The sequence below is a fragment of the Ammospiza nelsoni genome, chromosome 7 (genome assembly GCF_027579445.1).
Source record: "Ammospiza nelsoni isolate bAmmNel1 chromosome 7, bAmmNel1.pri, whole genome shotgun sequence".
NCBI lineage: Eukaryota > Metazoa > Chordata > Aves > Passeriformes > Passerellidae > Ammospiza > Ammospiza nelsoni.
This window is the reverse complement of record NC_080639.1, coordinates 12028924-12055495: the sequence shown is the minus strand read 5'-3', so window position 1 is coordinate 12055495 and position 26572 is coordinate 12028924. Positions and strand designations below refer to the sequence as shown.

At 41.5% G+C, this 26572-nt stretch overlaps 1 protein-coding gene across 2 annotated transcripts in view; it reads left to right on the top strand.

Moving 5' to 3' along the window:
• Window positions 1–26572, top strand: part of ANKRD44 (ankyrin repeat domain 44) — a 131229-nt gene that overhangs the window by 82510 nt on the left and 22147 nt on the right. Inside the window, exons 7-17 of one of the 2 annotated variants that reach the window (XM_059475567.1) lie at window positions 595–737; window positions 2079–2291; window positions 3228–3306; window positions 6500–6614; window positions 9544–9626; window positions 10928–10991; window positions 13308–13376; window positions 14074–14214; window positions 16113–16196; window positions 17169–17280; window positions 22538–22564. In XM_059475567.1, the coding sequence (XP_059331550.1) occupies window positions 595–737; window positions 2079–2291; window positions 3228–3306; window positions 6500–6614; window positions 9544–9626; window positions 10928–10991; window positions 13308–13376; window positions 14074–14214; window positions 16113–16196; window positions 17169–17280; window positions 22538–22564 (1130 nt within the window). The remainder of the gene's footprint in view (window positions 1–594; window positions 738–2078; window positions 2292–3227; window positions 3307–6499; window positions 6615–9543; window positions 9627–10927; window positions 10992–13307; window positions 13377–14073; window positions 14215–16112; window positions 16197–17168; window positions 17281–22537; window positions 22565–26572) is intronic. The other variant, XM_059475568.1, reaches the window with a different exon arrangement.

The window sequence follows — 26572 nt, the reverse complement described above, 5'->3', positions numbered from 1 at the left end:
CCTTGTCATGAAAGTGCTGTGCAACCCAGATGGAGCACAACTTTGTATGGTGTTTGACATAATAAGTGTTTAATTCTAAGGCAGACAGTTCTGTCTCAGCATGAAGCAATAAGACTGTTCCTCTTAATTTTATAATTTATTAAGGTTATTTTTTATCTCTAACAAAACCCAAGTAGTGTTAACAGTTGTGTTTGCAGGTGATATCAATAGGATGTTGTTTTGGCAGACTTGCATTGCCATGCTCCTGTGCTCACTGTATCACTACTCTCTGTAAAAGGGAGAATAAAACACACTCTGTTAGCTTGAGAGAAATAAATGGAAAAGAGGCGTGTTTTGTTCTTTTGGCAACTGGAAAATCAATTCAGTAAAGAGAAATTTGACACATTTGGAGAAGGTGAATGCATGGATTTCTTCACAAGGCCTGGAGCTAGGATTAGAAACATTTATAAAAATGCTTTCTCTTCCTTTGTAAAACTGTGGGAGCACTTTGAAACAGCAGTGAAAGGGCAGTGTGTTAGCAATAAAGCAGTAATCTGGGAGAAGTGATGCTGTGGGATGGTCTATTCATTGATTGCTATCTTTTATCTTTTGAAGGTCACCTGGAAGTTGTTGCCTTACTGATTAATCATGGTGCAGAAGTGACTTGTAAAGACAAGAAGGGTTACACCCCACTTCATGCAGCTGCATCCAATGGGCAGATTAACATTGTGAAACAACTCCTTAACCTGGGGGTGGAGGTATGTGGTAATGTGCACTTTATTTCTATTTAGAGGTAGTCTTGTCTTCTTTCTTATGGATGCTGTTAAAGACAGTGACCTCTAAAGAAAAGAGGTCCCATTTATCAGACCACCTCATTCTTCATGTGGTTTATTGGTTCAAGAGTCTGGAGATATTCTGTATTAAAGAAAGGCTGATATGGACAGTAAATTGCCACCTTGCTGAAGGAATCAGGAGATATATCCTGTTCCTGCAGAAGAAGATGGAGTATTGAAATTTTCCTTGGGTCAGCATTTCCTTTGATACAATGAATGGTTGTTCTCAATAGATACACTGAGTACTTTACTAAACAGCAGCTCAGGCTGTTTCAGTTTACAGACCTGTATTTCCTCTGTAGCTGATAGATTGTTTTCACTCTGGAAAATAACTTTTTTTTTCAGGGCACAGACTTCTTGTTATTGCCAATTCCTCAAAGCAGTGGTGAGATGACCAGAGGAGCCTGATCAGACAGTTAATCATAATAAAGACATTACTTTTGTCATGGTATTTTCAGCTGACTTGACCTGCCAGAAAATTATCAGAAGTTCATGTTCACAGGCTGTTGGCTGTGAAGGGGAATAGCTGTTTCCTGTTATCAACAGTGCCATGCTAATAAGTCCCTTTAAGTTCCACATTCTCCACCACTGGGGATAGGATCTTAGAGACGCCTGTGTTTCATGGAAGGCTGTTCATGCCATTCCTGAGTCTTTTGTGCAATCTGTCTTGTCCTGTTTTACACAACAGCAGTTGAATACTAAGTTGGTCATCAAGAAGCAATATAATCTTAATTACATCTTTATAATACTGAACTACTGAAAGTGGTTTCTTATTGAAGTGTAAATATCTGTGCACTTTCACATTGTTTTCACTCAAATACCCCCACTCCCTATCCAAAATGAAACTATGTAAACAGCTGTTATGCCTGGTTCTGTTCACAAAAACTCAATAGTCACTGTTGTAATCTTTTTAAATGTAAAGATTGTGAACTTTTTATTCATCCTCCTTTTCCACTTACATGGAAAATCTTTCCGGCTTGTTAGGAATTTTGTCATCAATATCGTCATTACATAGTCCTGCTATCAGCTTTAAGCTTCACACTGGTTTTAGAGATTGTCAGCAGGATAAAAAGTTAATAATAGGAAAGGTAAAGCATTCCAAGGGAAGCTGTCTGGGAGTATAATTTGTCGATGAAATATGCTGGTGAGAACTATGCCCTATGACAGTTCAGGCCTCCAGCTATTTCCATTTGCAGCGTGTGATGCATTACATAAATGCTAAGCTGATCTCTGTAATTTTAACTATGTCTCCTTGTCTCATTTTAGATTGATGAGATGAACATCTATGGAAATACTGCACTTCACATTGCCTGTTACAACGGTCAGGACTCTGTTGTTAATGAGCTGATTGACTATGGTGCTAATGTAAATCAGCCTAATAACAATGGATTCACCCCCTTGCATTTTGCTGCTGCCTCCACTCATGGAGCACTGTGTCTTGAACTACTAGTGAATAATGGGGCAGATGTTAATATTCAGGTAAAAACTTAAATACCAGCTTTACAGTTTTACTTTAGCCTATTTTGCATATCTCAGGAGGAAATTGTAACAACAGCTACAGCATGGCTCTAAATCCTTGATGGAATTGGAATGATGCTGAGAATGTTGATCATGAAACTGTTTGGGTGATATTACATCCCAGCAGGGGAGCTTGCAGTGCCTTGATAACAATGAGAACTCTAAACTCTAGGGCAATCACTTTCATGAAGGCACAAAAAAGTACTAAAATATAGTCCCAAGAGCTCTGTCAAAATGTTATCTCAGGGAATGCTGCTAAGTCAAAGAACTATTCCTTTTTAGTGTTTTTCTTCCCTGTATAATATAAATTTAATTAAACCTGACTCCAAAAAGTTCCCTTTCCAGGGTTGCTTGTTACCTGCTTTAGAGCTCCAGCTTACAAACTCTGATTCTGCTTAGGATATCTGAATATTCTTGAAGGCACAACTTACACATCTTAATGAAGCTGAAAGGAACTTGCTGTTATCCAACAGAGGGTACTGGTATAAGTATTAGAAAACTTGAGGTCTTCTGAGTTCATACAAGATTTTGACTACTTTTGTTAGAATTTTTTGAATTTCAGTTTCCCATCTATGAAGCTGGCATTTAACTTCCAGCATTTAACACCCCTTAAGATCAGTGAATAGCCAGTGCACTGTTTAAACTCAAAATTATTAAGAAGAAGTTAGGGATTGTGCTTGCCAATGAAGGTGCCAATAAACCGTGCCAATAAACCATGCCAATAAACATAAGTTATGTGAGTGGAGGCTGGTACCGCTCCCATCTATTTTCTCATTGTTCAGCTTTCCTGGTCTCAGTTTCTTTCTGTAAAACCCAAAACATTGCTGTGTGCTCACTGTATCTTTGCTTTCATGAGGCTTCACGTGCTAAAGCAGTGCTTTTTTTCATTCCTGGCAGAGTAAGGACGGGAAGAGCCCCCTGCACATGACAGCTGTCCATGGGAGGTTCACACGCTCACAGACCCTCATCCAGAACGGTGAGTTCCTGTCAGCCCCTGGAGTGGCTCTTCAAGACATCAGGCATGTCCACTGATGCAGTTTTCATTTGGTCTGGCCCAGAGGGCAGCTCCATGAACTTCTGCCTTTGAGCTGAACTGACAGCTCTCATTCCATCATGTCATCGCAACCCGAGATTTTGGTTGTTGACAAAATTCCATAATCTTCCAGCTGACAGTGGTCCAGATGATCTACTGAGATTCTTAACCTGAAAGCAAGAGTTCAGAGGTGTATTCAGGTCTCTTTTCTGCTGAGAAGGATGCACAATTTTCTAGTTGTCCTCCTTTGGGAGCCCTGCTGTTCTTAGAGCTCAAACCATTTCTTCTGCTCTGCACTCAGCAGCTGTGCTTTTCTCATCCCTTGCCACTCACTGTCTCCATGAAGTGTTGAATATGTACTCAGCAGGGAGGAGCAGTGCTACCTTGTTTGCTCTGGCACAGCCAGGATTCCTGATTATCAGTCATTTTTCAGGCATCTTTTTTTGTCCAAGAGTACTATAGAATATAGCAATTGTTCTTGTTAGAGATCTGGCAGAGGCCTGTTTCTGAATGACAGAGGTTGCTATTACTGATTCTTTATTAAGCTTCCCAGTTTGGGCCACTATCTGACACAGGATGGTCTGGGCTTTGTTCATTGGCTGTTTTGTTGGTTTTTTCCCCCCAAAAATCCCAACTTGGAATTGAAGTGTGAAATGTTGGAAGTAGTTGAACAATTGTGCTTTAAATGTAATGACGCATTTAAACAAGATTGTGTTTTTAAATGGAGGTCTCCAGTAGATCATGATTCTTTCAGGTCATCATGCAAATTGTTATCTCTCTCCTGGGATTAAAAAAAAAAAGTAATAGTAAAAGGAGGTAGGGGGAAAATGCAAGAAACTGTGCTTTACTGCAATTTTTAGTTGTTTGGTCTAATAGGCTCAGACTTAGAGCCATTGTTTGCTCGCTGTTGGATTTGTGTGTGAAAGGACTGGCAGTTCTTCATCTGCCCTTCATTCTTCTCTACTCTTCTTCCACTAACTTGGGTTTCACTTCTTTCTTTCTTTCTTTCTTGGTTTTCTGCCCCTCTAATTTTAGTGTTGTACACAGATCTCATTGCAAGTGACTTTATACCTCATTGCCATGGGATCTTGGAGAAGAGAGAAATGTGAATTATTTAAAGCAATAGAGTTTCATTCTGCAGTACTTAATGAGTTGGCTAAGTGTGTCTCAATTTCTGGTTGCTGTCTCTAGCAGCTTGTAAAGGAAGAATGGATTACCTTAAAATTGGAAAGCTGCAAGTGTGATACCTTTCTTTAAAAATGAGGAAAAAGAAATGCTGGGGAATGTTACATAGGTCAGCCAAAGTGGACAATATCTTGTGTAGATTTCTCAAGAGTAAAATAAGCTGGAACATCACAGTTCTCTTCTACAGCAGTTTAATAGGCTTTATAAACACAGCACAGTTCTCTGACTTTTTCATGTCCAGTTTCTATTTGTGGACCTCCACTGGTGGATGCTCTACCCCAGGGACCCTGTTCAAGCATTTCACTGACTTTCATTCACCATTAAAAGATTAGAAATTAGAAAGTTTGGAAGGAACCTTAAATATCATCTAGGTGTAGCCTGTCTGCCATGGGGAGGGCATGCCTTGTACTAGATCAGGTTTCTCAGAGCCTCATCCAGCCTGTCATTGAACACTTCCAGGAATGGGGAATCCACAGCTTCTCAGGGCATGTGGTCTAGTGCTTTACTAGAGCTCTTCCTGTTGCAATTAAGCCTTGTTACCACCTGTGAATAGTGGACATGCAGTAAATATTACCATATCCTGATGTTAGCAAGACTTCTGACATGCTTTCAGGAAGCATTCTCACAGCAAACCAGCAGAGTATTAAAATACTGCAGCACTAGTGCATAACTGGTTGTTAAACTACACTCAGAGATTAGTAATAAATTAATTGTTGTTGAAATGGAAGGTGTAGTAAGAGAGTTTTCAGTTTCCCTTCTGGGTCTGGAACTATCCAGTATTTTCATTAAATGTTTGGATAATGGAAAAGAAATGTGCTTTTAACATTTGGAGAAGAAAATTGTAGTTGGGAGAGACTTAGTTTGGCAGACGATGGAGTCAGAATGAAAAATTATCTGTAGAACTGGAGACAGAGGTTATAATGCAAGTGGGGCAAAAGAAAAATCACCCACAGAGGCAGGAGTATCAGCTGGACAAGTTCAGAATGGCAACAGCCAGGTGGGTGGCAGTCCCTCCAGAAGGGATCTGGGGCTTGTAGAGGATCAGAAGGTTGTTGACCACAAGTCAGCAGTGCTGTGGTGCTTAAAGAAATGGGTAATGGATGTCCATGGTGCTGTGCAATGTCCAGGAGTGCACAGATAGGAGTGTGGCCAGCAGGCATGAAGTAATCCTGTTTGCTTAGCTCAGCATTGGGAGAGTTAGCTGTAGTACTGGTTTTGGCTTTTGCTTCCACAAGGATGCAGGCCAGCTGGAGAGGACTGGGGGAAAGAGAGAATAGTTGGAGTGCAGTAAACCTGACTGACAAGGAGAGACTGAAAAAGTTACAGTTCTTGGTCCAAAAAGAAAACAGGGACTTGTCTGTAATATATCTAAAGAAAGAATCCATTTTTCCTGCTTATGTGAATAAAATGTAAGATGCCAGGTTTAAATTGCAAAAGGAAAAGTTCTGCATAAGCACTGTTTGGTTGTGCTTTGGTAAGACACACAAAAAGCATGCAGCACGTTTGTTTGCAGTGTGTTCCTGATGGCCTCTGGAGTGAACTCTAATTTACATTGTTGTACAGATAAGACTGAGTGGCAATGCCTTTACAAATGAGGGTGCAGTTTCAGCAGATTATTTTGTAGTTTATTTCAGGACACCCATTTGTACCTTTAGCTAGGCAACAAATCGAAATCACATACTTTTGACCCCTGTACATCATCCCATTCCCACCACTGCAGGTGGGGAGGGAGGTGCAGGTGCTGCTGCCAGACCATGGCTGACAGCTGAGAACTTGCTGTGTGCTGGTCCTTGCTCTGGGAAATTCAGTGCCTCTGGGAAATTCAGTGCCTCCTCTCAGTGGCTAAGAGAGCAGCTCGGGGCTGCTCATGGTGCTGAGACAAACAGCACTTGTGGTCCCTTATTCATGGTGAATTTTTCAGTGTTAATCTGTATGAAAATCTCTTCTGCAGGAGGGGAAATTGACTGTGTAGATAAGGATGGTAACACCCCTCTGCACGTGGCTGCAAGATACGGACACGAGCTTTTGATCAACACCCTCATAACCAGCGGAGCCGATACTGCCAAGTAGGTGCCTCAAGAGGAGCTGTTTGCAAGGATCAAGTGTCGTGTCCAGTGCCTGGAAACACAACTGCTTCTGAAGTAGGGAGGTTAAAACTGACAAGCATAATTGCACTGTACTTCAGTGGGTGACATGAGACTAGAATATGAACGATTGGGAAGTGTGCAGGGAAGCAAACTCTGCTCAGTTCCTGTTGTGCCCACTTGTGTGATTACAAGTTGTACAAGCACTGCTTCTTCCTGAAGCACTGATGTGGGACAGTGGTGGTAATGTACATGAAGTAGGGATGTGTGTGTGTGTATATATATATACACAGAGAGGATTTTTGAGTATTGTTTAGTTATGCTCAAGTTCCTAGGGTCTGTTAAAAGGAGTATAAACACAGGGGTATGAGATCAGGGTAATGCAGTGCCATGAGAGATATCTGTACCAGGTGTTTCAGAGCAGCATCTGATTTCATGAATGTAAGGTTTTGGAAATTACCTCCACATGTCTCTAAAATATAATTTCTCTTTTACATAGAACCTGCCATAGAAATCAGGGACTTCTCTCGACTTACCTAGTTAGGAAACCCTGCTTTCAAATGCAAATGTCTGGTTTGAATTTGGGAGAGAATTGCAGCTCTCAATATTTTGTTTATTTGCTTGGTGGTGTTCATGCAAGTGACACATTTGCCCATTCTTCTTTGCTAAGTACAACTGTCACCCTACAAACTCAAAAGGTGGAACAGATCTTTAATTGGCATGGATAATGCAATTCCACATTAGGTTTCAGCTAGTGTCACTGGGTTTTATTAATACAGCCAGCATGAAGATCTTGGTATCTAAACAGACATGTAGGTTTTTCCTCTCTCTTTCTCCAGTACAGTCAGTCACTGTCTATTATCTTGAGGTTTTAGGAGAAAATGAGATGCACTGGGATAGCCCACTCCACTCTTGGAATCAGGGTTATCCAGTTAGAAATTTCTATTTCACAGTTGGGTAACTGGAACATTGATCAAATAAAATACTTTTTCCAGCAGCAGAAATAAGTGAAATAAGAAGTTGGCTCAGAGATAGCAGGCAGATGGAAATGATGCTACTGCCTGTGCTAAATGTGCTTTCAATATGTGCTGCATGTAAATAACTCTGGGTGAGCTCCCCAAATAGTTTTAGGAAAGAAAATTCTGCAGCACTGTTCACAATAAGTGCAGACAGCTCGGCCAGGCTTTGAGGCAATGCACTGCAAGGGAAAGTGTGCAAATGATGGGAGAAACCAGTGTGAACAGCACTGCAGAAATGGCACACTGGGTAGCAAATGTGCAGATAGGGGATTTCAGTGGAGACCAGCCAAAAACATCTGCTGGGTGGAAATCTTGACCAAAAAGATTAATAATATTGTGTAAGATAACTAGAGGGAGGAGGAGGCAGAGGGAAATGGGTGTAAGGTAAAACAGCAATATGGAATGTCCAATGTTCCCTTAAATAAGTGAATCCGTGGCTAGAAAATGCAACCTGTTTGTACAGATGCAGCAGCTCAGTGCAGCTTGCAATGTTTTCTTCAAAGAACAGGCTGTCAGATCATCTCTTAATAGATTTATTCTAAAATATAGATGCTGCTAATAGTAAAATTCAAATCTGTACAGGAGCACAAGTCAGTGTAGTGAAGCAGCAAGGAAGACATGTGAAGACAGAGAAAGAATGGGCCTGTGGATTCAGGAAATAATAAATTTTCAAAAACAAACCCAAATTAGTTAAAACCATAAAACATTTATGCATAAAATCTTGGAGAGAGCACAATATATTTATAAACATCCACATTAATTAATGTCTTAAGCTTCCTAAGCAATTCTGATTTATGGTGTCTAGAAAGACAAGATCCTTTGTCTTTGGGTCTGTACGTGAAATCCTCTCCCATGAGATGATCGTATTCTCCCATCCACCAATTGTCTTGCAGAAGTGAAGGACTGATAGGAATCCATCTGCTATTGTTCTGGAGTTTGTAATTAAAAAAAAAAAATCTGCTAGAGCAGACAGTAGATGATAATCTTGTCAAGCTAGTTGTTTTCAGAGGCTCCATGTTTATGTGCACTTGGAGAACTGCCAGCAGGATAATATATCTAGAATAACAAGATGCTTTGCACAAAACAATGCTGAATGAAAGACACCAAGATGTCCAGACCCAAAAGTATTCTAAGACAGTGAGCAGTGGTATGCCTAGGGACTGAGTTGGCATGATTTCCTGATATTAATTGAAGTTGCTGAGTGCTCAGCTTGTTTAAAAACTCCATGTTTGCCTGATATGGAATTAGACTGATGATAAACAGGCTCAATCTAAAGGCGTCCTTTCTTTTCTTACCCATCATGTCTGCTCTGAAAGTTTATTGTGTGATTGAAAAGAGGGAGGAAAAAGTGAAAGGGGAGGTGAGGAAAGTAGCTGGAGCAAATAGGAAAATTAGATTATTAGTTCTTAGGCTGTGGAAGAAAACTGATATGGGAGCCTAAAGGAAAGTGTGAAGAGTCATCTACAAGAAAAAAAAGGAAAAAAAAGAAAAAAAGAGATTCAGAAATAATATAGAGAAGATTTTGGCATTTACATTTCCCTCAAAATGGCAGTTGCTGTATGTGTAGCTGGTGCAGAAATTTGTGGCTCACTGGGCAATTGACTCCAAGCAGTATCTGCTCTCTTACTTCCTCCCCTACCTTGGCTTTGCCTGGAATTTTTGCAAACCATCCTGCCACATTCTGTTCAAAGCAAAATGCCAAGACTTCGCTGCATCAGAATATTTTTAACTCTCAAGAAGGCTGTTAAGGAAATACAGATAAAAATAATGGCAGCCACCAAGAATCTTCCTAGAAAAGCCTGAGAAAATGTTGCTTTTCTGGAAGGAGCTTTTGATGTGCTGTGTGTGTGCATGTAACCTGCATTTTCTCACGAGGCTGTTGTCCCTTTCAGGTGTGGGATCCACAACATGTTCCCTTTACACTTAGCAGCACTGAATGCCCACTCAGACTGCTGCAGGAAATTGTTGTCATCGGGTGAGTAAATCCCCCAGTGTCCCTGGAACTCCAGCAGTGTTTGTCTCTGCTGCTTGCAGCCCCTTTCCATGCTTTGTTGTGAGTTATTCTAATGAGAGTGCTGCTGTGTTGGGCTGCGTGGGGCAGTGCACCAGAGCATGCAAGGCTTTCCCAAAGCCATGCTCGGAATTCCTGTGTTGTTTGTGCCCAAAGCTCTTTTCTCCCAGCAGGTTCAGAGAGTTTAGACTCTGGGGAGGGAGGGAATTTAGAACCCCTTTCCAAACTGTAGGAATGTGAGATCCTGTTTTGTTTTGGGGATTCTCCCCCTTGCCCACCAAAGGAGTAATTCTGAAGTTATCTCCCTGGGGTCTGCACTGGCACAGGGATTTACATCTCACTGATGATGATGATGATCTATTTTGCATGCAGCTAAAGAGTGTTTCTGAATCTATAGTTAAGTACTTAGGCTGGCCAAAGCTCTGGGGGCATGACAGGGAAAATGAGTGGAAGTGTAGTGTCAAGAGAACAGGCTTGGGATCCTCACCAGAGTCCAAAGCAAAGGAGCCAGAGCTTCCTTATGCAACCATTTCAAAAGACTCAGTAATCAGTGGCCAAATCCCAAATTCTGCTTTTCCCAGGCAAGAGTTCCTATGAGTTAAAAAATCCTCACCTAGATCATATGAGTTTTCTAGAAAACTCCTTCATTACTTATCATGTAAAATGTCCTACAACTACTTTTCCCTCTTAACTTGAGTCCTGTAGGGTATAAAAGAAATGTGAAAAATGATAATTGCATACCCCATTATACTGAGACTTGGTGTGCTCTGGCTGTGACCACTAGATAGGAAGAGAAAACCCTCTGGGTGAGCAGAGTTAGCACTGTCAGGGTGCAGCCTTTGGCCTCGTGCATCTTGATGCATATCCCCCCGTGCTGCTGGAAGGCTCTTCCCAATCTGACAACCACGTGCCATGAAAACAGTTCCAGTTCATGTTTAGGCTGACTCTGTGGTTCTTCCTCGTGTCTCCATGTTCTCTGTCTTCCTGTCCTGCTGTCTCAGCCTCCCAAACACCCATCCCAGGCTGCAGACAGGGGTGTGGAGGAGCTGGATGTGGAAATAGGCTCCTGTCACAGCTCCTTTTATAGCGCTGCTGGCGCCAGCAGCCGCTCGCCGTCCCCGTGCCAGCCTCTCTGACTGTGCCTTGCCTTCTGCTTTCTTCCCAACTAACTGATTTTTCTGTCTCTGCGATGTTTCCTGTGGTTTAACTAGGACAAAAGTATAGCATAGTGTCCTTGTTTAGTAATGAGCACGTGCTGTCTGCAGGCTTTGACATAGACACCCCCGACAGCTTCGGGAGAACGTGCCTGCACGCGGCCGCTGCCGGAGGGTGAGTACTGCGCCGGGGCTGCTCCAGAGCTTCTTGGGGCACATTTGGGGCCAGCCAGCTTGGCTGTGCTATCCACAGAGGAATTCATTGGTGTGCAAGGCTGTCTGATGCCATAATTTGGGTCATTTTAGGCTCTCTTTTGCCCCTGCCCTTGTGTAGGGTGAGCTGGGTTGATTTGAAGCATGCATTTCAGGCAGAAGGGAAAACTCTTCCTTTTCATGCCCCTGAGAAGGCTGTTTCAGCTTTCAGGCCTCCCTGAGGGCCACAACAATCTCCAGAAAAGCATCATTCCCTAGGGAACACCCAGTGAGGAGCAGGAGCTGGAGCTCCTGGCATGCTACTGGCAGGGGAGTTACTCCTGGCCTCCATCTCTGGACCATGTCCTTGTCCAAAAATGCAGCTGTGCAGCAGTGCCCATCAGGTTGCAGTCTGGGAGTCCAAATGTAGTTCGTCTCACTCTCTCCCATTTTTCAGGTGCCATAAGTTTGTAAAAGAAAAACCAACGCACCAAAGCAACAACAAAAAAATAACCAAAACCAAACCCACAGCCTTCAAATTAGAAAGTGAGAAGGCTGCCCCTCTCTTGGGGTGATGCGTTCCTGAAAAGTGGTGGGAGGGCAGAAAAGTGAAATTGATTTGGAAATTGAAATACTTCAATTTAAGATGTAAATGTAGCATTCAGTTATTTTAAATATTTCCAGATAATCCAGTCAGTGAAGTGTTGAGAGGTTAATCTAGCAAAAGGACACAAAGTTTGGCAAGCATTGAGTTTTTACTTTTCTGTTTGAGTACTTTATGGCTCAGAAGACTGCTGAAATGGAGCCTTGGCTACAGCCCTTGGATTCTCTGTGGTTATAACAAGCAGAAATGCTCATCCACAGCAAATACTTGGCAGTCATTCTGGAAATTGCTTTTTCTTCTCAGTGGACCGAAATCTATATCGCAAAGTTTTTGTTCCTGAGGGGAAAAAACCCTAAACCCTGATAAAATTGATCCAGATACTGATTTCATTATTGTTTTGGTATTATTCATCTTGATACTTCTTTCACTTTAGTGTAAGAGGTATGACAGTTACTTGGATGGAGATTATTTTAATATAGTTCAGATGCTACCTCTTTGATAAGGCTGCACCCCAGAAGGATACTAAAAACATCCTGGAAGTCATAAAGAGAAGGAGAGGCTTCAATAAGAAGCAAAAGTGACTAATGAAAATAAACCATATTTTCCCAGTGGTTTATTATGATTGTCATCACCAGCAAGTGTTTTTATTTTTAGTGCATTGTGGTGAGTGTTCCATAGTTATTTTATGCAACAGCAATTTAGAGTTGGGATCGACCTACACCAAAATATTGCATTATTGCACCCAGTTCCTTTTTTTTTCCTGTAGCTGGAGATCTACAAAAGCCATTAGTGTATTTCCTGACACAGGCCTCTTACTGCCATTACATTAATGGGAGTTGTGTGGGTGCTAGGGAAAGAATTTCAAAGGTCTGCTTGTCTGATTGTGAGCACAAGTGATGCCCCTGTGAAAGACAAGCAGTCTTGGAAAGTGCTGCACCACTTTGTCATTTTCCAGCTTGGAGTCCTACATTTATTTGTTTCAATTACAAAAGATCTCAGAATGCAGCTGGTTTGTTTTCTATTAAAAATTACCTGGCTTTAAACAAGACGAAGAAACAGCCAGGCTGTGGTAAATTCTCCTCCACTTTTATAAATGCAGTGTTGATGTGACAATCACTATAACAGCCACACCCCTTTGCTAACAAAGCACTTGGAGATGGGCTTAAATCCATCAATAGTCAACAAATCATATCAGAATATACCTACAAGTGATTCTTGTGATTAAATTTCATTAAATAAACAGGATTTGAGCAAAGTGCTTACTGTTGAATGCTCTGCTGAGTGGGGGTGGATTTCGTTAAATGTCACCTCTTCATTATTAGACTGGCATTTCATAAGCTAGCAACAACTTTATTTTAAAGCTCCCTTATAAAATACCAGGTCAGAATGGGTGCACTGCAGGACAGCTGCCATTGAAAATTTCCAAACATGCTGATCACATTTACTGTGCTCTCTTTGGAAAATTAATTCTTTTCTTCTTCAGAAGAGAAGTTTGAGGTTTTCTAGTAAAAAAAAAAGAAAATAATTTCTTTTTAGAGCTTCCCTTTCTGTTAGATTGAATTTCAAGTTATAGTTTTTGCACAGCAAATAATACAAAAATAACTAGAGTAACTTTTTCCTTTTGGGGGACAGCGGACAATGGAGGTGTAAGCTTTTGCTTTATTCACCTTTTGTTTTCTTTACTTCTCTTTCCAGTAATGTAGAATGTATAAAACTCTTGCAAAGCAGTGGAGCAGATTTTAATAAGAAGGACAAATGTGGAAGGTAGGTAAATTACACAGCTCTTTTAAAAAAGAAAGACTCTATCAGGCAAGGAAGAAAGGCCACCTCTGACTGAAAATCATATGTTCTATGAAAAATGGCAGCAAAATCAGGTAGTTTGGCCTTCTCTGCAGAACCCTTGCTGCTGCAGTTTTGTGCCAGCCACACAGGTGCAGGCTTCATTAAATCCATTATACCTATCCCACTCTCTTGAGTTTTTCTTTTTAAAAAATCACAGCTTTTCTTTTTTCCTTACTGCCTAAATTCTTGTGCAGGTGTGCCCAAGACAGCACCTGAGCTATGATGGCAGGACAGCTGCCACTGGATGTGCTTCCTGGAGGGTTTTCCCCCCTGGAAAGCGTTGCTATGGGTGTTGCCATGCCAGCTGAGCAAGATGCTGTGATGGACACGGTGCTGTGCTCTGCCTCCCAGCTGGGAGAGGCAGCGTGTCTGCAGAGCCGCAGCAGAGGCTCCCACAGGCACTGGGCTGTTTGCAAGACACAGATTGATGCTCTGTGTCCTATCAGGCTTTGTAGCAGCACCAGAACTTCCTGTTAATGCAATATTTTGTTAAATTTCCGTGAATTAAAGTGCTGATATTGACTGATGGAAATCTGTAGGAACACAGCAATGAAGATTATCTTTGTCCTCCTCAGTACATGTTGCAGTATGAGGTAACAAATTGCCACTTATGTTCCAGGACACCTTTGCACTATGCAGCTGCAAATTGTCATTTCCACTGCATTGAGACCCTGGTGACAACAGGAGCCAATATTAATGAAACAGACGACTGGGGACGCACCCCTTTGCACTACGCTGCTGCTTCTGACATGGACAGAAAGTAAGAGAGCTCTGGGGAATTCCTGCCTCAAGTGTTTCACTAAATCAGTGTCATTTCAGTCTCTTCATGGTGCTCTGCTGTTTGAGCCAAAAGAATGATCCCACTAGCACAGGAATTTCTCTCAGATGTGTGCATAGCTCCACAGAGAGTTGCTGTGCCTGGAAGCCAAGCCCCCAGATGATGTGGCATTTCAGCTCCACAGTTTACCTCTGAAGGAGCACACAATTCTGCAGCCAGCTTGCCCTACAGAGCTGTTTTCACAGTATTGTGTCCTCTGTTTTCCTCTCTGTGGTTTCCTCACAAGATTAAGCTCAGAGAATTTTCTGCATTTGCTTTGCAAGTCCATCAGAAGGGATAGAGCAAGAGACAGCAGGAGGAGAGGTTTTCAATGACAGACATTTGGCATTCTGACAGATTGGTGGGAAAGGTGGGATGGATCTAACTGTCAGTCTCACTCCACTGTCAGAGCAGATAAAAATGCTCACCCTGTCCAAACAGGTTGCCTTTTTAGAGAGATGTCTGAGGAATAGCCTTTGTCAGAATGCAGTGGTGTTCTTGTGAGAAGGAGCTGCAAGACTTAGAAATGCTGTGGTTACTGGCTGCAATTTTAATTCCCAGATAGTGGAACATTCTGCCAATGTTCCTTATAACACACTGTATAAACCAGACTCAATTATCCTGTTCTCTCTCTTCAAAATTGTTAGCAACCTGTATTTATTTTTAGTTCATCCTATGTTTTTCCATCTCACAGTGTCTCTAGACACTAAGGATCTAGTTTTTGCTTTCTTGTATAGTGAGGTCTGGTGAAAGTACAGCTGCATCTCTCCCAGCAGAACACCACCTCAGTGCCATGGCAAGGGAAGTTTAGTTTAACTGTAGGGCAGAGTTCTGAATGCCACATCAGAGCCTCAAGAGCTTCTTCATCATTTTCTGTGATAATACTGATATAAAAAATGCCTTCCCCATCACCCTCAAACCTGAACAGTGCTGGGGAGAAGGAGGCAGAGTCCTCAGAGGTCTGTGCTTGGCATGAAAAGCAGCGTTGTAGGAAGGCTTTCACCACTGCCTGTTTCTAATTCTGTCTTACCAGGGTGAGGTGTTACTTGGGGGGGGTTGAGAATGATGATTCAGTGTGTGTTTTTCAGCTTTTGGTTCTTGGTAGGTGAGGTTCCTGCATTTAAACAAGCTCTTGGTTAACTTCAGGATGTTTCTACTTTTATCCCTCATTTAAAAAAAAAACAACTTATTTTAGTCACATCCTGAAATTTGGAAGAAGTATATGGCTTTTATTTGTCCTCACAATCCAAACCTAAATTGATTCTGATGTGGTGATGCTGTCTTCTCGTTAAATTTTTCAGTTTGAGATGTTCTGGAAGAAGCCTTATTACATAGATCAAATGCTATTTGCAGACCATGATTTTATAGGTCAGCAAATCTTCTTTTTTTTTTTTCCTGCTGAATGTCAAAAAACTTGCAAGGTCAGGCGATCTCATTCCAAAAAATATTCATCATTAACTCTGGATGTGGGTAGTTAATGAGCAGGGAGAAGAACCTGACTGAGATCACATAGTATTGCCAAGATATTTGACAGAAAGTGAGGCCAGTCAGCTAATGCAGACTCGAGACAGTGATTTAGTATCAGTGATTAAAGTTGCTCTAAATCCTAAATGCTAGAGAACTAGCAGCTTACTGCAGGAGGAAGCAAGGTGTAGTATTCCTGAGTTACTCTGGAAAGGAAAAAAGTGCACAACATTGCTGCAACAACTTGTGTAATCCTCATTGCTGGCTGGAGGAAGTCAGCTCCTTGAAGAGGAGGTTGGGGGTGGGAGCAGAGTGCATCAAAATCACCGGTGTGGTATTTTGAGAATAAGTTGCATTTTTCTGTCCTCTGTGCTAAGAAGAAAGAATATTTTAGGTAACTCCCATGAAAATGCTGAAGAACTTGAAAGAGCCACTGAGATGAAGGAAAAAGAAGCTGCATTGTAAGTTTGGTGTCACAAATGCAGTTAGACTTCATTCCTGGAGAATGCCATGGCTTTGGCTTGCAGCCTTACACTCTGCTCTTGCTTGTTCTTTGCTCTGCTAAAAACAGTGCTTGGCTTTAATGAGGGCTAACCTAAAGGAAAAAGCTCCATTCTTTTCTCTGTGCACATATGCCCTGGTATTTCTGTTTTTGTGCTTGTTGCTGTTTTTAATGGAAGATGTACAGCTTCAGTAATTTTATAATTCTTTAATATCATGTGATTTAGTGTCACGTAGTGTCTTTAGTGTCACGCACAGCACAGTCTGTATGTTGCAAAAAGAAGTAGCTAATGGCTTTCTCAATGCATTCACTTGGATTAACATTTTCATCTATCTGCTTAATGTTTTTTTTTTTTTAAATCCCCTTTATTATATAATGGCCTTACATTCACTCCAGATTAGAGGCTAGGCAAGGAAGTACTAATAACAAAATGACAGTATCTTGATGGTATAAGAGAAAGTGGCAAGAGCTAGAAAGAGCAAAAGGGATCTTTTGAAAAACATTATTGAAAAAAAAGCCAATGAAGAGAATATGTTAATGTAACTTAATTAAATCTTTTTTTTCCAGCCTGCCCTAGTGCATGTTTGGAGGCTGATTGTTTGATATCTGAGTTTTTGTGTGAGGAGTAGCAGTTCTAGGCTGTTTATGTCATGTGCACAGACAATTTCAGGTTTTGTAACAGAAAATCAATTTTGTAATCTAGAGTAGCCACAAGAGTTAGGTTGAAGATCTTTTCCATGAAGTTGATCTTCAAAGACAAGTGGGGATTTTCTGTTTAAAAGCATGGTGAATGTGAGAAGCTGTTGGTGAAAAATGATTTGCTGCTCGAAGTACAGGATTCACTGCCAGTGTTCAGTGCCACTTGCAGCTGCAGCGAGGGATGAGCTGTTAAACCTTGTGAGCCCACATTTACCCAGTGAATTGTCCACAGGTGTCTCGAGTTCCTTCTCCAGAACGATGCCAACCCCTCCATCCAGGACAAGGAGGGCTACAACACCGTGCACTACGCGGCTGCCTACGGGCACCGGCAGTGCCTGGAGCTGGTGAGTGCCTGCCTTGGGGCTTCCCTGTCTGCTGGTAGGGAATGTGCCTGTGCCAGGATGGGCAGCTCCCCCCATGGCCACTACTGGAGCTCTTTGGGCAGCAAGAAATCCGTGGAAACCTGCGATATGGGCAGTAAATTCAAATATTTGCACCCAGAGGTATCTTAAAAATGTTTATCTTGATAATCAAGTCCTAATTCAACAACCTGGTGCTTAAGGGTTGTCTTTGAGTGGAGTTAATGTATGCACAAATTAATTTTGAGTGTGATCAAAATATTCCCAGTGTATGCCTAAGTTCCAGGAGTAAGGGACAGTTGCTGGTAAATGACAGTGAATGTGCCTGATCCACTGGGTACTTTATCTGACCTGCATATTGAGAGAGTAAATAACATTTGCTTCATATCTGCAGTTCCTTTTTTGTCTCTGGCACAACAATGGCAACACTGATAAAGTTACCATAATCAAGATCAATCAACCTTATAAGCAAAGCAGCTGAGAATTTTGGGGTTTTTTGAATTTTTTTTAATTCCTTTTTTAATATTCTGGGTCTGAGTGATTAGCAATTGCACCTTCTAAGTTGCCAACAATTTTTAGCCAAACATTGGATTTGGGAGATGTATATAGAATGGATTTATAGATGTGTCTGACTTGTTAAAGTGTCATAAAGGTGAGAGTTAACTGCTTGATATACAGCATGATTCAAGATTATATATATTATATATATTACATGTATTATTACTATATACATTATATATGCTATATAGTAGGTAGTATGTATTACATATAAATTGACTTAAATCGCTTCCAAAAACTAAGCTCCAATTGGAAAATTGTATAGCTATTCATGCTTTAGTGAGAACACTGTGTGTCGTTAAGTGTTACGTGTTGTTTGGTTCTCTCTCTCTGTGTTGAAGAGTCAAGTATTTGGTTATTGAGAAGGAGCTCTGCACAGCACATGCTGCTTTCACACCACACGTGCCACAACAGGAAAATGCTGCAGCTGGTTCCAGCAGCTTGGGAACCTGGGGCAGTAGCTCTGCCAGGGCAGGCCTGGGGCAGAATTTCAGGTGGGGTGTTGAGCTTTTTCAGCTCCCACCTGCAAGCATGTATATTTAGGACGCTTTAAATAGCACTGCTCCTTGTTGCCTGTGGCAGTGAGTTTGGCCTTGCCTTCTCCTGGCACTGGTCTCTGGTGCCTGTGGGGCTGGAGGGGCAGCATCTTCACTGGGGATTCTCTTTCAGCCTCCCTGTCAGTCCCTGTGTGCTGTGAGGCACAGACCGGGCACAGAGCAAGGCCCCCTCTCTTCTCTTGTGCTTGTGGCTGGGCACATTTTCTGCACATCTCGGTTGCAGGCAATGATCTGCTGTCAAATCCTGGCATTGCTTAACCTGGGCAGACAAAAGGAAGAGCTGGGAATGCAAAGCATGTCAGAGATGTTGGGTTTTCTTTTAATCTGGTGGGCCAGAGACAGCTGGGCAGCAAATGTTCTGTATTCAGGCAGAAAAACTCCAAGTTCTTCCCTGTCAGTCTTCCTGTATTTGTGACTAAAGCTGCTGTATGGAAAACCAAGGTCAAGCATCATTTACAGAGTTAGAGTCACACAGCTGTTCTGTGTACAGTGGTGAAAAACAACTGCCATAAATTTTAGTCCTCTGCATGCACAGGATCAGTGTTTTGTGCTGGGGTGCCAGGATTTTTCCATTGGTGTTTGGAGGGTAAACAGGCATGTCATTTTCTCTCTGGAATACAAAGGGTAAATGTGTCAGAAAGCATTTGTGCTCATCCAGCAGCAGGACCAGGATCTGTCATCTTTGCACCCACTGTCAGAAGAAGTTGACTCAGTTTTTTTGTCATGAGTTACCAGGTCCTGAGTTTAACAACTTTACATTTGATAACTCTAACTAGTTGATACAGGCACCACCATTACACTGATTTCATTGCTATGCTGGGATTCAGGATGGCAAAAGGGCTGAAAGCAAAGTCAGGTGGCATTATGTAAATAAACCATTATTTTTCAGTGCTGTATTAGCTGTTATTTTACTAATTTATTCCCTGGGTAAATATTTTTGTTTATTATTGATAGCTGATAAATGAAAATATCTAGGAATCTTCTTGCCTAGAACAAGACAGTTCTTTATGGGCCTAAAACTTGTTAGAGGAAAGAGTTCATATAAAATATGGAACTTTAATTGTGGTCAAAACTAAGTCAAGATGGGTGCAGCAATAATCTTGTTTTTCTATTAATCATGATTACTAATATTTCTCTACACACACAATACCTGACTTCAGCAAAATGTTAGGGAATTATTTTGGTGTTCCAGAATATGCCAAGTTTGTAAAAGACCTTGTAAGATTATTTTTTATTTGCCTTCCCCCCTCCCCCACAGGTTTTTAGTAGGTATTTAAGAGAACTTCTTTCTAAAGAAATGTTCACTTTTAAAAGTAGGTCCACAGAAAAAGGTGTGTTATCCAGTGGAGTTTCCTTCACTGGGCAATTTGGTCTGTGCTCTAAGCACCACAGTTTCTCAGCATTATAAAATATTTACACATTTGAATGCAGTTAGGGAAGGACTGGTTTATCTATAGAAACATATTTTCATTCTTTGACTTTTGTGTTTCCCATGAGTCCAATACCTTGGATGGAACTTAGCTGCATATCTTTGTGGGGAGGTATTGGGAGAAATAAGGATTAAGAGTGAAAAGGACATATCTTTGACCCAAACCAAATTTATGTTCTGTGTGTTCAACAAGAGCTCAACAAGAGAAGCTTTTTCCTGGAGGACCTTTAGGTTATCTGGAGTATTAGTGGGGTAGTTGCCCTGCAATGAATGATGTGATGTTGCTAAAAGAGAAGAGTGGAAGCTGATTCCTCAGCTGTCTCTCCATCTGTAGGGAGCCATTCATAAAGGCTGAGTGGTGGGCATGTGTGCTTGCAAGCCACTGGAACTCCCACCTGCCTTCCTGCTTCCAGAAATAACCTCAGGTTTGTTTAGGCTGGGGCTGACTTTGCTGTTGGCAGTCAGTGGCACTGGTCATCACTGCTACCTGGTATTTTAGTGCTGACCCCATCACCAAAATCCTTTGAAAAAAGGAAAAATATTGTGGGTTTTTTTACATTGAAATGATCTCTTATCACAAGAGCTTTATTGGTGTAAAAAGAGTGGAATTTAAATTGTAATTTCACATTAGAATTCTACCTGGAGAGACAGTCAAGCACTTTGTGTTGATAAAACCAGGTTTCTGTGCAGTGCTAGACCAAACAGAATGAAATGCCTGTCTCCTCCAGTGGAATCTCTCCTCTGACTATAAGAAATTATGGATACTTTTTATTTTAATCTGCTCTTCTCTTTATTCCATCAGCAAATGTAATTCCCTCTTTGACTAACAGAAATGGAATTGTCACAGGGGCTAAATCATTTAGGGACGGGAGGAGAGCATGGTTAAACCAAAAGCTGTGCCCAGCAGAAAAGGCAAACCCCTCTGTGTGTGCTGGGGAGCAGGGGCTGAGGGAGGTGTGTGGCCAGCACACACTGGGAATGGAGAGCTGGGCAGCACCTTTATCAGAGCAGCTCTGCCCTGCAAGGCAGATAAGCCATGCCTTCAAACACTTGGCTCCTTAACCTGGGGAGAAACTGCAATCACTGACTCCATAAATCTCCAGTGTGGCTGCTGCTAATTACCTGTCTCCTACCAACACAAATGTGTTCATTCATCCATCTGAGAGCAGGACCTGGTAATTACTGATAAGTGACTCACAGCAGGGCTGGGATAGGTGGTAAAAAGCTTTTTCCACATGGGGATCTGGCTCCAATGCTCGTCCAGTGGCAGCCCCTGGGCGGCCTTCTGACCCAGATCTCTCTATTCAGGGGAAACAAGCTGGGTTTTCTCCTTCGTAGTTGCCTGTCTGTCTCCACAACCAACACCCTCTTTCTTAAAGGGATCATGTTGTCTGAGCCAGGTGCAGCAGTGTTTTGTGTGAGGAATTACTTTCTACCTGTGTCTATGAGAGCTTTTCCATGTGGAGCAGAGAAGCACAAAGTCATTAACCTAAGTGGTTCTAAAAAGGAGAAGAACTTAGGAACTTAATGCTCAAAAAGAACTTTAATACACCTAATTTGTCTGTCAGTTGTAGAATCCCCCAAATCACAGTAGACTGATTTAATTGGTTGAGCTTTGATGTCAGCATTTGTGCAATATGTACCCAGACCCACTGTTTAAATAATCAGTAGGAGCCCATATAGGCTAGATACACTGGTATAAGTTAATTTATAGAAGTGCAATTTGTCTTAGATTTTATGTTTTGGAAAGCAGATAATTTGGATTCTAAAAATGTTTTCTAAAAAGCTAATGCTGCTTAGGAAATCAACAAGGGCAGGAATTTACTGTTTGCCCTGGCACCCTGCTGGCACTTTGCCTTTTAGGATAGAGTATTGCTTAGCATCTCTGGCGTTTATTTTCTGTCTCTCTGACACATCTTGTCTTTTTTAGTCTGTGTTTTTATTTTCCTGGGGTGGAGAAGCAAGACACACTTTTGACAGAGAACAGCAAGGCCACTGCAGAACTTCAGGAGACATTTTTCCTTCAGTTAGGAAAGAGATTGTGGACTTCTGCCATTCCCTGAAATACCTTTCTGTGTATCTGTGTGTGTGGTGTTTAAATGTTATGTGTGAAGAATATCTGGCTCCCTCAAATCTACTGAATCCAAAGAAAAGGACATCTGATCAAGGCGCATTGCATTAGAGTATTAGGCTCTCAGAGCTGTGGTCACTGGGATTTTAGGGGTGCAGTCAGGTTTATTTATCCAAGGCAAGATGTTTGCCTGCATGAGCAGACTTTCAAACAGAAACTGTCACTGGTTTATTGGTATTTGTAGATTTGCAAAGCAATCTCACTTCATTAAGCAAAGCCTCCCACTGTGTGTGTGTGTATTCTATATCTGTTGATCTGTGTTTTGTCAATTGAGGAGATGGATCTTAAACACTGTCATTATTCTCCCCTCTTCCTTCCTGCCTTATGAATTAATGTACCTGATATCCATCCACAGTGGCTGTGGGGTCATTGCTTCAGGAGTATTTCTGCTGGGTGTGGACAGTGCAGGATGGGGCACATAGGGTCTGGTCCATGGTTCTGTTCATGCACTGCTTGCAATGCAGTTATTGTACAGGAAAAATAAACCAAGAAACATTTTCAGATTACCATTACACTTGGGTGTTTCTGTCTTTAATTATTCTCATTCTGATTGACATTTTTAATTAGATTGGAAGCAAAACTCCCTTGGATATAGTGAGTAAATGAAAAGCGATTGCATGTTGTGTATCTTTATTTCAACTTCTTAGTATTTTGCAAATCCTTGTATTCACTCTGGTGAAGCCTGAGGAAGAAGAATCACAACTCTTAACCAGCATGCCATGTCCTTGAAGCAATTGCATGTGTGCTGCTTCTGCTTCCATTGGAATTCCTTCTTCCTGCTGCTTGCAGGCTCCAGCTTTGCTCAAGGCTGTTGCTTCTCCTCAGTCAGTCTCAGGGGCTGTGAGGCCAGTGCACGTACCTGGCTGGCATGACACTTCCCTGGATGTTAAAGTAACCCTGCATTTGGCAGTGTGAAATGGAACCACACTTGGCTGTTTTCTGGAAGTTTGTGGCCAATTTTAAAGTGTTTTGGAGAGGAAATGTAAATTACGTGGCTTCAAGCGAGCTTGAATTTATAAAGTACTTGTGTGTGTTTCAGAGTAGAGGCTCAAATGAGAGGAGAGTAGCAAAAATAACACTGAAATGCACATTTTAAAAATTGACTGTCACTATTTCACCAGTCCTCAAGTTTTCTCTCTAAAGAGGAAACTTCTAATAATTTCTCTAAATATAAGCCTTCCTATATCTTTTGCAGAGCTGTATGATTTTGCAAAAGAGAGTCCCTAAAGGAAAGTGTGAGGTTTTACAGAACCTCTGAGGTAGAATTTCTGGCCAGAAAGAAACATGATACATGTTGAGTGTGGAAGTCCCAGGTTCAGATCTCTGCTCTGAATGACAAAGGAATTGGACTTCTACATCCCGAGGAGTAACTCACACATTATGCAGGCTGGTGCTGGGGGTGATCTCTCACTCTCATTTGGAGCTATTCTGCATTGTTTAAACACTCACTGGGTGACAATCACCTGTCCCTATGAGCCACTGAGTATGGCACTCCTGTGGCTTAACATGAAATGGTTTGGTATGGAGTGGAAGAGCTCCAAGGGAAGATCAGAGCCCCAGCTGAGAACAGCCCAGGGCCTGGAGGCTGCTTGAGTTTCAGACTTAGATATGTTTAAAGCCCTGAACAGTGTTCTCTGACATGCAAGGTAAGTGTCCTGTTTGCATGGTGGTGACTGCTCTGCTGGGTATTGGGTACTTAAGTTTTGTACTGGAGGAGTTGCACAGAGCTACTCACACATCTCTTCAGGCTCAGCCTGAGCTCTGGTGAAAATACTTCTTGCTTAATTTAACTTCACCCATATCTGTGCATGTGAGTGAAATTGATGCCAGTACTGATGAATTGGATTTTTAAAGCCTGATCTTAGGAAAGCATCAGCACTAGGTTAAGAGGCACATTGGTTTTAACCTGATCAAATAATTAAAATAAAATAATTTGATCATGTGTATTTACGAATATGGAGAGAGCTTACAGGATTGCTTGTTCCCCTGAGGATATATTTGTGCCACTTCACCTTTGAATGTTTCATCAATTAGGAATAATTCTGAGATTTTTAAAATGTACTTCCCTGATTAGAGATAAAGTAGTGAAAAGGTTCATTTTACTGCTCTTTTCTGTGTCATCAGAAACAACTGATGAGGGTTTTCAATCTTGTCCTGCCTACTTGCTGGAAAAGCCTTTATTTATAAGAAGCTGTTGGTGGCGTGTTTTCCCAGAGCAGAGACAATTATCTGTTCCAATTTATCAGGAAATATGAGATGCAAAGTGACACCTGGCTCATATATTTGTATTCAGTTCTGAAAGTGACATTAAAAATCGTGACCAGTTGCCACTTCTGAATGACCTTGTGAGTGATCAGCAGCATCACTGCAGAATTCCAACAATTTCTTTTGTCTTTATTGCCTTATGATCAGCTCTTCACACGTGTGGATATATCTGAACACTGTTAGATGAATAACTTTTCAGAGTAAAGGCCGTTTTTAGAATATACACAGCCAATCTAATGCTTTGCCATTTTACAGTCGGCGTGAATGGCACCAAACTGCAGGGGCTCACCAGCAGTACTGCCAGGGTGTGTGTTGGGATGTCAAAGCTGCTTTAATAAACAGTAAAACTCTCAAAGAAAAGTCCCTTTAACTTCAGTGCCAGGTAGCACAAACCTGGGACATACCTATTGGGAGTGCACTGCAGTGGCTGTGCCTGGAGGTGCCTGTGCATGATGGCTTGGACAGATTCACACATTCTGTTCTCTTGGAAGGTCTGAGATTGTTCCATAGTTCCCATTGTTGCATTGTCTATGGCTTGGACTTTCTTTTGACTCTTGCTTTGAAAAGTGCAGCTTAAACCTTTTATGCATGATGAAAGTATTATCACTTTTTCTGCTTTATGGTAATTTTAAATTACTGATATGCTCCATGAAGCTGCTTTTATTTTTTGGTTTTTTTTTAACACCAGAGCTGAATTTTAGCATATATTATGAGGACAATCATACGAAGTATCCTGACTCATTAACTGGCGTGTCTGAATGCCCCAAAAATGAAGGGGGGAGCCCACACTGTATCCTGCTATAGAGTAATTTATTATAACCACAGAATAAAATCAGGCAATAAATCCTCTTATGCCTGTAAATACCCTTGCTGCACAAATGAAATGGTGTGAACTGTAAAAGTTATTCATCTTCATGCTGAACTGGGGAAGAGAAGAGAGTTTATAATAGTAACCTTGTAGTGCTGTTAGTTTGTAAGACTAGAACTGAATAATTGATGTTTAATCTTAGTCTGCATCTCCCAAAGCATTCATGTTCCTGAGTCTGAAGAAGACTTCACAAGATTACTTGCAGTATTAAATGATGCTGTCACAGGAAGTGAAAGGGTCATGCTGGGGATTCCCAAGAGGCAGAAAGAGAAGAAGGATGCCCTTCTCTTCAGAAAGGTTCTGACCTGCCCACAGGGAAGAGCCCCTCTCATGCAGGGTCTTGGCACAGTTCTGACATCCACCTGACATCTGTGGCAGTCAATACAGATAAATGCAATCTGCTACAAGGCAAACTCTTAAAGTCTCAAAAAATAAGAACTGCAGTATGCTGGGACATTGTCCAGTCAGCCCCCAGTAACCATAAACTGTTGGCAATTCATGCTTATTTGTGTGTCTTTGGTGAAGTGCAGCTCCACAGGCAAGGATGGATTGCAGGACAGCAGACATGCTGGGACTGCTCTGTGAGCTCTGTGGGATTTAAGCTTCCATGGCTGCCAGGACAAATGACTCTGAATGATAAATTTACCTTTTTTAAAAGCAGATGCAACTATGGATAGCTACTTCCAAGTATAATGGAGCTAGAGTCCCCCAAGGACTCACTGTTCTATGTGTTATTATAGCAAATACATGTAATTTACTATAAAAGCATCCTTAGAACCATGGAAACACTGGTAAAACTGGAGGATTTCTTGGTGACTTGGACTTGGTATTTTTTATCTCTTTCTACATTACGTTTATCATTCAAGTGACTTAATTGTTAAAAAACAATGCTTGACAAGGAATGCAAAAAAACATTATTAGTGCTGTGTCTTTTATCTTCTCTTCTTGTTCTCCTTTATAATTTCTCCTCTTGCAGTGTATGGCTCTGTTTCTGAGAGCTTCCAGGTTTGCCATCAAATTCTTGTTTGCACTTGACTTTCTGATGGAGATATTCAGCCTTATGACTAATAAGCTCATTAAGCCTGGTCTGCACCAGCCTAAGCTGCTTTGACTAAGCCATGGAGATGCCTTTTGTGAGGGGCTCTCCAATCCCACAATTTGTGCCTTTAGAGCCTTAATTTTGTCAATTTTCTCTGTGGTTTTTTTCATCTGTTTGAAAGGCAATTATCTGCCTTGTTCCTGGAGACTTTTGGAGCCTTCTGACGGGTGAAGGGAAGTATTTGCTTGTTATGGTTTTGATCCTGGAATTTCAGCATGGTGATGATAAATATAATTAAAAATTACTAAATTAGTCTGCTGTGCTGGCCTCATGGACACAGACCAAAGGCCACTATCAGGTAGGCAGGGGAACAGGCTTAGTGCTTGGCTTTGTTTAGTGGGATTTTTTAGCTTGTTTACTCACTGGAGAA